At 40.3% G+C, this 10,680-nt stretch overlaps 1 protein-coding gene across 1 annotated transcript; it reads left to right on the top strand.

Moving 5' to 3' along the window:
* Positions 1-9,429: 9,429 nt before the first annotated feature.
* OR6X1 (olfactory receptor family 6 subfamily X member 1) lies at positions 9,430-10,383 on the top strand. The gene has a single exon (XM_070062826.2). It carries the CDS (start codon positions 9,445-9,447, stop codon positions 10,381-10,383), a length of 939 nt encoding a protein of 312 aa, XP_069918927.1. The 5' UTR covers positions 9,430-9,444.
* Positions 10,384-10,680: the final 297 nt, after the last annotated feature.

Here is a 10,680-nt window from a genome sequence, read left to right as displayed (position 1 = left end):
TGTCTCTCTCCTCCTTTATAGTCCTCTTCCGCCAATCCCAACTCTGCTACCCACACACCGAGTACGCTGCTCTCCTCCAATCAGGAGCAGGTCCTACAGTTTATTGGTTGAACTGGAGGCAGCTGTGTAGAAGCTGTTTCTCCCTTCTCAGCGCCATATTGTGGGAAAGCAGATGCATAGAATAAGTCTTAATTCCAGTAACTTAGTCTAGTCCGAGTTGCTCCCAGTTGCTCCCCACAATATACAGTATGGAATATCATGCAACTGTGAAAATGAATGAAATCCTGTCTTTCACAACAACCTGAAACCATTATACTTAGTGAAATAAGCCAGTCCCAAAAAGACAAGTATCATGTTTTTCTGATCCGTGGTTAACTAATAGAATACCAAAGAATGTAATGTATAATTATTTGCATTGCATCTGCATAAAATTATTCCTGTGTATAAACTGTTAAAAGGAAATGGCTTACAGTCTAAACGAACTCAATTATTATAACCACAAAGGGAATATTTAGATGTTATATTGTCATTGGTTCTATATCATAGAAAGATTTTATGAATGAGTAGTTGACCAAAAAGACTGTATATGGTTGAACTGGTCATTTAAATATTCAGTAGTTGTTTATAGCCCTTCTCTATATTCCTACTCAACTAGAATCTTTTTGCTTTTTACTTGTTAAACCTCTTATTTGGTGAAGCATTAAGCCCTTTTACGGTTATGTAAATTTGAAATGTTATTTCACAAACTTTTTTTAATGATTTATTTATTTATTTGAAAGTCATTGTTACACAGAGAGAGGAGAAGCAGAGAAAGAGACAGAGAGAGAGAGAGAGAGAGAGAGAGGTCTTCCATCTGTTGGTTCACTCCCCAATTGGCTGCAATAACCAGAGCTGCACCAATCCAAAGCCAAGAGCCAGGAGCTTCTTCCAGGTCTCCCACGTGGGTGCAGGGGCCCAAGAACTTGGGCCATCTTCCACTGCTTTCCCAGGCCACAGCAGAGAGCTGGATTGGAAGTAAAACAGCCTGGGTCTCAAACCGGCGCCCATATGGAATGCTGGTGCTTCACGCCAGGGCATTAACCCACTGCGCCACAGCAACTGCCCCTCAAAAACTTTAAAAAAAAAAAAGACAGAAAGTTAGAGGAAAAAAGGTGAGAGGGAGGGAGGGGTGAGGGGAATATCATTATGTTCCTAGACTTGTATCTGTGAATCGTATTGAATTTGTTAAAAATTAATTAAAATTAATATGAAAAATGAAAAGAAGAAATAAACATAGTGCTAGAAGGTCCTAGTCATCAGTGGAAGGGGAGGAATAAACTGTTTTTTTATTCACTGTCAGGACTGTACATGTACAAAATCTTATTAATGAGTTAAGAAAGTAGCAGGATGATTTATTAAAAATATTGAGTCTGTAAGAGCAACATATACTGGAAAAAGTGACAAAAATTGCAAAATCTAAATGCCATTTACAGTGGAATCAAAAACATGAAATACCGAGAGATAAATTTAACACATAATTATAAGTCTTTGTTCAGAGAAATTAAAGAAAATAGTATAGCAATGTTCCCATTATTAACTCAGTAAAACTCAAATCAAAATCCCATTATATTTCCTTGTGGAGAAGAAAAAATAGTTCTAAAATTTATGCAGAAATGCATAGGGCAAAAATTACCAATACAGTCATGAAAAATAATAAGTTAGAGGCCTTACACCATCTGATTTCACAGCTTATTGTAAAAATATGATAACCAAGGCTTTGTGGTATTGAAATAAAAATAGAAAATCATTAGAAGAAGAGTCTAGAAATAGAAAAACATACAGATATATAGGGATGTACATTTATAGTGACATGAAATCAGTTCAAGTAGAAAAGGGATGATCTTCCTAATAAATTATACTAGAACAACTGGACATAGAGTAAAAATGAACTTCAATCACTAATTCAGAGCATAAACAAAAATTAATTCAAAATAGAGTATAAAGCTAAACATATAAAGGGAAATTTAGAAGGAAATCTTTGCGGTCTTAGAGTAAGTGAAGATTTCTTATATGGGCTGCAAAAAACATGAAATATAAACAGTAAAAAATGAAAAATTGAAAAAAATTTAAATTTCTGTATATAAAAATATATTATAAAGAAAATCAATGGAATAAAGTTTTTCACTTTTTAAAAATATCTGACAAAGGATATATCTAGAGTAAATAACTTCTGTAACTTAATAATAAAAGGGAAAACAATCCAAATTTTTAAATGGGCAAAATATTTAAACCAACTAATGAATACCCAATGAGTACATGAAAATATGTTTAATATCACAAGTCATCAAGAAAATGAAAATTAACAGGGCTGGCGCTGTGGTGTAGTAGGCTAAGCCTCCACCTGTGGTACCAGCATCCCATATGGGTGCCAGTTCATGTCCCAGCTGCTCCTCTCCTGAACCAGCTCTCTGTGGCCTGGGAAAGCAGTAGAAGATGCACCCATGTGAGAGACCTGGAAGAAGCTCCTGTGTCCTGGCTTCAGATTGGCTCAACTCTAGCCATTGCAACCATTTGGGAAGTGAACCAGCAGATGGAAGACCTCTCTCTCTCTCTCTTCCTCTCTCTGTCTGTAACGCTACCTCTCAAATAAATAAATAAAATCTTTTTTAAAAATTAAAATTAACAATACTGAGAAAACTCATCCTTACAATGTCTATTTTTAAATTTTTAAAAGTTTATTTGTTGTCTTTTATTTGAAAGGCAGAGGGACATAGGAAGAGACAAAGAGAGAGATCTTCCCTCTCTTCCTAAGTACCCTAATACCTAGGACTGGACCAGGCCAAAGCCAGAACCAGGAACTCCATCTGGATATCCTGCAAGGGTGGCAGAGATGTGAGTACTTGAGTTATCATCTGCTGCCTCCCGGGGTGGCATTAACATGAAGGATTAACATGTGGATTAACATGAAGTTGGATCTGAAGCATGAAGTAGCTGGGACTCAAACCCAGGTACTCTGACTTGGGATGTGAGCATCCCACACAGAAGCCTAACTATTTGTACCACAATGCCAACTCCCTAAGTTTCTTTTAAACTTACTGCAACATCGTCATCCCATACAAGCACCGATTTGAGTCCCAGCTGCTCCACTTCCTATCCAGCTCCCTGCTAATGTGTCCGGGAGAGTAGCAGAAGGTGGCCCAAATACTTGGGCCCCTACACCCACATGGGAGACCTGGAAGAAGCTCCTGGCTTCTGGCTTTGACCTGACCCAGGCCTGGTCATTGCAGCCATTTGGGAAGTAAGCCATTGGATGGAAGACCTCTCTCTCTCTTTCTCTCTCTCTCTCTCTCTCTCTCTCCATCTTCTTTCACTCTAACTCTGCCTTTCAAATAAATAAAATAAATCTTTTTTTTTTAAAAAAAAAGAGTGTAAATATACATCCTGTATGACTTCACTTACCTAAAATCATATAGCAGGCAAGACTAATCTATGGAGAAAACAGTGTAGTGGATGGGAGGGAGAGTGTTGAGATAGAACTGCAGATTGGCACAAAATAACTTTGGAGCTCTAAAAACATTCTCTGTCTTAACTGAACTGGTAGTTACATATGTGTATACATCTGTCAAAACTCAGTAAACTTTATATTTAAAATGAGTTCATTTTCTTCCATGCAAGCTGTCTTCATTAACATGTGTTTGTTTTTAACTTATAATTTCAATTCCACTTCCCTGTTTTACAGAGCACCTCCGTGAACACTTAGTTGTCCATAAAATTACTCATCATCAGTCTATACGACCTCCAATACTTCAGGCCTCTGTACTTTCATTTATCACCATAGGACAGTTTCCAAGATCAAATATGATTCTACTCATCACTCTTGCATTTCTGTATACCTATTTTCATGTTATTTTTTCCAATTTCCTACCCTTGATTCAATTCAGTTCATTAGAGAGTCTTAATTATCAAGGTATCTACCACTGATTTCCTTTCTTCAAGAAGTTGAGAAACCCAGGATGCATAAAATCATACATTCTCGGAGCTGCCTTAATTACCTCTAGAGTGCAGAGATGATTGGCACCAATTAGAACTTAGAAAACTCAAAATTCCTCAGCTTTATTTATGAATACTTTTAGTGAGATCTCCCTTGGCTCCTGGGACTCACAGGAGCATGTCCACTGAGACTGATGTCCCAGAGGACAGTGAGAAAGTACCCCCACTAACACATCATTATTTTCAGAGAAGAAATCTTGGCCTACAGTGAACCTATGTATGAACCATTCTCAGTACAATTCTAAAAGCTGAAGAAGTTTTGCCATTTCTTGAAAGGTTTATGAATAGAATTCCATGATGTCCAAAGGCACTTGCCTCAAATTTTAAAGAGATTCTTTTCTCAGTACAAAAGAAGGAGAAGAAAATTGTCAGTTTTAATTTAACTGGCTTTGTAATCAGACTCTGGTTTTTTGTTTTTTGTTTTTGTTTGTTTGTTTTTTGGCTCACTTACAGACAAGGACACGCCTTGGAACCAGAAGTGTTTTCCTGGGAATCGCTAGTGCTGTGAGTATTGCTTTGCTGCAAAAAGAGAAAGAGTAGTATTGTTTCAGATAAAGTTGTGCTTTTCTCTAGAACAAATAAATACAGCTAAGTTTGGTGTCTTTAAGTAAATTCTATAAGTAAATCTTAGTCTCACACAGAAGAGTTTTAACAAAGATCTTTACTTGGAGCTTCCACAAATCCTCAGGTAAATTTCAAACTGATCATCCTTGTTCAAGTTCCAAGTTAGTGTAGTCCCCCAAAGAGTGGTAGCCCTGGTTTATTTCCCTTTGTGGAGTGTATAATTATGTACCTAATGTTTTTACATTGAGGTTTTGCACCATTGGGCAGCTTCAAATTTACTCCATGATCAAATCTTCCAAATTGAAACTGGTCCCCATTAATAATTTTAAAACAAGCAAACAAACAAAAAAGCCTGGGACATTTTGTCCTTAGCCTAAGTCCAGTAAAGAAAGTAAATACATTAATATTACTCTGTTTTTCCTCTTCTGAAACAATGAAAAGTTTAAGAAAACTGCAAACCTTTATTGCATCATCATATGAGGGAACTTCAAAAAGTTCATAGAAAATTGAATGACAAAAAATTTATTTTGGCCGGCGCCGGGGCTCACTAGGCTAATCCTCCGCCTAGCGGGGCCGGCACACCGGGTTCTAGTCCCGGTCGGGGCGCCGGATTCTGTCCCGGTTGCCCCTCTTCCAGGCCAGCCCTCTGCTGTGGCCTGGGAGTGCAGTGGAGGATGGCCCAAGTGCTTGGGCCCTGCACCCCATGGGAGACCAGGAAAAGCACCTGGCTCCTGGCTCCTGCCATCGGATCAGCGCGGTGCGCGGGCCGCAGCGCGCCGGCCGTAGCGGCCATTGGAGGGTGAACCAATGGCAAAGGAAGACCTTTCTCTCTGTCTCTCTCTCTCACTGTCCACTCTGTCTGTCAAAAAAAAAAATTTATTTTGGTAAAAATAAATTTTGAAATCCCTGTGAATTTTTTTTCATGAAAGGCATTTTCCATGAATGTCTTGAAGGTCTATCATAACTCAACTCAGTCTCAAGCCACTGAGACTCTGAACTCATTGAGTTCGGGAAGCTATTTGTACTCAGGCAGTCTGGAGAAACTGAGAGAAGAACCAAAACAGGAAGAAAGAGCTTCTCCCTGATGAGGAAAGATGGAACAGAAAGGTTTGTATGTAGCGAAACTCACCAAACGAAAAGCTGGGAGCAACAGCAGATTGTTACTTGGCTCCAGAATTTTAAATACAGAGGAAGGAAGCACATTTAACCTCAAGCATCTATCAGGCTACACAGACTTGAGGTAATAGAAGATACAGTGTCACCAAGTTGTCTGTTTCTATAATCATTCAGAAGATATCCTTTTTTTGGAACTCCTTTGTACTAAACCTCATGCTTAAGCCCTGCAGATATTGTGGCTTCTCTCAAGGTGCTTAGTGTACAGATATGCACACAGCATTATGGAAGCATGTAGACATAGCACTTTAAGTGGACCAGAGACAAGGAAGGTTTCTCATGCAGGTGGTATGAGAAGGCAGACGGGTTAATAGGCAGTTAGGTCAGTCCTGATCGGAATGAGGAAAAGGGGAAGTCTAAGATGATGGAAATGTTTGCTTTCCCCCAAAAAAACTACCTTTAGAAAGATGAAAGTGCTAAATCCCACTGCTTGCTTCTCCCCAAAAGCTGCCTGTAGTGAGACAAAAGTACCAATCCCATTCCTCCTCAGGAATTTCCAGTTTTACCAAGAGAATAGCAAGGAAGTAATGATTCTACCCTTCTGAGTTTTCAGTTTATTGTGAAAACAGAAAGAAGTCACCATATTACCTTCTGATGGCTTTTTTTTGTTTCATCATAAGCAAGCTAGACAGGACAGATGGGATTACAAATCCATTCTTTTGATGGGTCTGGTCCCCACCCTCTCACTGATTGTTACTGTTATTCTGATTTTTTCCCCCAGAAAATTGTGCTTAAAAGACTCAACCATTACAGTTTCTCAGGTCTGCTTCTCTCGGTGCCCCTATTTTGGCTGCTGTGACAGGTTTCTGACTTAAAGAAATATTGCTTTGTTCACTGCTTTGTCTGCATGGAAATTCTTCTTGCATGTGAGAAAAAGTACCATGGTTGCCTGTCTTCAGCTCCTAAGTTGAGCTCTAGAAATCAGACAAGACTTAGCCAAACAATGGAGACAGTGGGGAATGGTTCTGAGCAAAGGGAAATGTGCCATAACTAGGAGGCAAGAGAGAGGACGGCACTCAGGGAGCTAAGACAGAGGTCAGCAAGCAATTTCTGTAAAGGGTCAGAGACTAAACATTGTGGGCTTTGGGAGTTACATGATCTCTGTCACAACTACTTAGCTCTACTATTTTAGTACACAAGCAGCCATAGGCAATGACTATGGGTGAATTCCAGTAAACCTTTAATTACACAAACAGGGCTATCATCTGCTAACCTCTGAAAATCAGATTGGAAAGCTAGCTAAGGCCAGATCATTAGTGGCCTTGAATGTCATGCTAGGAAGTTACAGCTGCTAATCTCAAGGTTCTAAGTGACATGGTCAGAATAATTTTAGAATGATCATCCTTGTTAGTTTCAGCTGTGGGTAGGGAAAGGGGGCAAGTCAGGGACTCCAATTAGGGGGCAGCACTCTAATCCTGATAAAAGACGACAGCATAAGCTAAAGTAGCTAAAGTGAGATGGAGTGAAGGGAGTGGGCTGGAGAGTAAGGAGGTAAAATTAACTGACTTGGTGGTGGGTAAATGTCGGGCAATGAGGATGAATAGCATTTGACCCTATACATTGTAACTTCCCAAAGAAAAAGAAAAATCTCTATAGTATAATATTAAATTCATTTTTAAAAGATTTTATTTGTTTATTTGAGAGAGAGTTACAGACAGAGGGAGTGAGAAACAGAGAGGTCTTCCATCCGCTGGTTCACTCTCAGAATGGCTGAAATGGCCAGAGCTGGGCCGACCCAAAGCCAGGAGCCAGGAGTTTTTTCCAGGTCTCCCACGTGGGTGCAGGGGCCCAAGCACTTGGGCCATCCTCTACTGCTTTCCCAGGCCGTAGCAGAGAGCTGAATGGAAGTGGAGCAGCTGAGACGAGACGGGATGCTAGCCTGCAATGCCTTCAGTCACTCACGTCCTACCTGCAGCCCCTTCCTCCATAAATCTTAGATCCATGTGTGCATGTATTAAGGAGGAAGATAAACAACACATTTCCCTTACCTCATGTTAGCAGACTCCCTGATTCAAGAGTCTCCCCTCCAAAACTTCATTTATCCATCATGCCAATTGTTTCACCAATTGTGGCACTTTATCAGAAGTGCCCGGACAAGCACTCTCCGCTTCGACTCCACTGGGGTCTGTCATCCCAATTCCATTTTATAGACACATTGCCTTGTCTGGAAGGCATTTCCCATCCCCACCTCAGTCTCTGTTCTCCTAAATTCTGAAACTCAGATTTGGCAGCTCGTGGAAGACTTCCTGTAACCCACACCCAGGCTGAGTAAGGGAATCCTTCCTGAGTGTTCCTAGAATCACTTGTGCACAGCTATCCAGGTTCACTCACTGGGCCATGCTATAAATATTGTATATGGTCTCCCTCCCTGTCTAAAAGCTTCTTGGTCATCTAGTAGATCTTAGAGCTTGACAAGTTCTCATCAAATGCCTGTGGAATTCAATGGTCTAATTCTCCGAATTGTGAAATGTTTGACCCTTGGAAATTTTAATATTGCACTGGAGAGTCTGCCAATCCCCTCTGCATGGAGAGTGGAGGTAATTCCATATCTATCCGACATGGAAGGGCCAGGGTCATGGTTAGTTATGTTGGCCATTTAGTGCACATTCAAACACTTCTCTGTCTCTTACCATTCCATGGAAAAGCACAGGCGCTTGTGGAACTTTGGTCAAAGCATCCCTCCCTGGTCCAGAAAGGAAGCGGGAGAAAATGGAAGCATTTTTTGTTTCCTAAGCTCTCCAAGAATGAGCTCCCTCACACAGGGGAAGAATGAAACATCACTCCAGGCACTGCCTCTGAAGAGTGCGTAGTTCTTTTCATGGTAATTTTTCTTGCCCATTTCAAAGGAAAACTATATTGAGGAAGAGCTTAAATAAAAAAGGGAGTTGCTTTACTATTTTTAGTGAATTTATGTAGGACAGAAAGAAAGTTTAGAAAGTTGGTTTTTAAAGATATTTTGTCACAAAGGAAGTACTTTATAGGATTTCCAGTTTGTTTTCCTTCACTCTTTCTGGCCCTTTCACTCTTTTACTTTAATGTCTATAAATCTTTACCAATGTACATGTATTAGGCACTTCTATATATCATGCTCCGATTCAACTGGAAATTTTAATTTATCTACTAAGCATTTTTATTCATTTAGTTTTGGATATTATTTTAGCCTCTTTTTAAAAAAACAAGTCTGAGAATGTGGAAGTAGATATGTTTTATTATCTAAGTTGCATCTAACCACAAATAAAATGGTAATGATTTTTAGTTGATAAACACGCTCACATAATATCAGCTTTCTTAAACATACTGGTAACATAATCAAAAATTATCTTTCAGCATACAATATGGGAGTAAGGGTTAATTTCTGAAAAACTCACAACCATGTTTATGAACACATGTCATTATATACATTATCTATTTTAATATCTAGATTACTGACATAGTACACTTATTATTTTCGAAGTCCAATAAAAGTTGGTTTTATAGGCAAAAGAAGCAGTCAGTCATCAGAAAGGAAGACTGCTCAGCATGCAATTGTATTTGGGAATAGGGGACCAGAAATAAAATCAGGCACTAAAAGACCTAAAACAGTCAGAATTCTCCTTTACCTGCCCCAACTGCAGCCAATCGTACTGTAAGATTCTTAGGAGCGCCCTCCTTGCCTGTCTTTCCAGGGTACAAAGGAACATGAGAAATGGTACAGCAATCACAGAGTTCATCCTCCTAGGTTTTCCTGGGATCCAAGGACTACAAATCCCTCTCTTCACAGTGATCTTCGTCATCTACATATTAACGCTTGCAGGCAATGGACTCATTATTACCATCGTCTGGGCTGAACCTCAGCTACAAATTCCAATGTACTTCTTTCTTTGCAACTTGGCCTTCCTAGAGATCTGGTACACCACCACAGTTATCCCTAAACTGCTAGAAACCTTTGTGGTAACAAAAACAGTCATTTGCATTCTCTGCTGCCTAGTGCAGGCCTTCTTCCACTTCTTCCTGGGTACCACTGAGTTCTTGATCCTCGCTGTCATGTCTTTGGACCGCTACCTGGCCATTTGCAAGCCCCTTCATTACCCCACCGTCATGACCGGCAAGCTCTGCCTGCACCTGGCCCTCAGCTCCTGGGTGATGGGTTTTGCCATTGTTTTTTGTCAAACAATGCTGCTCATCCGGTTGCCATTCTGTGGCAACAATGTTATCAACCACTTCTACTGTGATGTTGGTCCCATCTTGAAAGCAGCCTGTGCAGACACCAGCACTCTGGAACTCCTGGGTCTCCTGGCAACCATCCTTGTCATCCCAGGGTCCCTCCTCCTTACTGTGATTTCCTACATCTACATCCTGTCCACCATCCTACGGATTCCCTCAGCCACTGGCCGCCAGAAGGCTTTCTCTACCTGTGCCTCCCACCTGACAGTTGTCTCCCTGCTCTACGGAGCTGTTCTGTTCATGTACCTGAGACCCACAGCACACGCCTCCTTTAAGATTAATAAGGTGGTGTCTGTGTTAAATACTGTCCTCACACCCCTTCTGAATCCCTTTATTTATACCATTAGAAACAAGGAGGTGAAAGGAGCCCTAAAAAAGGCTATGACTGGTCTGAAGACTCATCATGCAATGTAAAACATGTACTGCATCAAAATGATTTTTAACACAGAAACAAAATAAAATGTGAAAAAGAATTGTGGAGAAATATGGTAAAACAGTCTTCTCCCAAACTCTAGACATCTCATTCAGTGTTGTGACAAGATAAACATGAAAAAGCAAACCACAGGGCAGGCGTTGTGGTGTACCAGGTTAAGCCACTGCTTGATGACCACATCCCAGCCTGGAGTGCTGGTTCAAGACTCGGTACTCTGCTTCCCATTCAGATCCTTAATAATGCACCTGGGAAGCAGTGGGTGATGGTGCAAGTACTTG

The sequence above is a fragment of the Oryctolagus cuniculus genome, chromosome 1, assembly GCF_051225735.1.
Source record: "Oryctolagus cuniculus isolate XC-2025 breed Fujian yellow rabbit chromosome 1, ASM5122573v1, whole genome shotgun sequence".
Classification (NCBI taxonomy): Eukaryota; Metazoa; Chordata; class Mammalia; order Lagomorpha; family Leporidae; genus Oryctolagus; species Oryctolagus cuniculus.
Note: the sequence above shows the minus strand (reverse complement) of the source record. Positions and strands in the feature narration are given on the sequence as shown.

Excerpts from the sequence above, each read along its gene's own strand:
- OR6X1 (XM_070062826.2), top strand. The coding sequence starts at position 9,445 with ATGAGAAATGGTACAGCAATCACAGAGTTCATCCTCCTAGGTTTTCCT.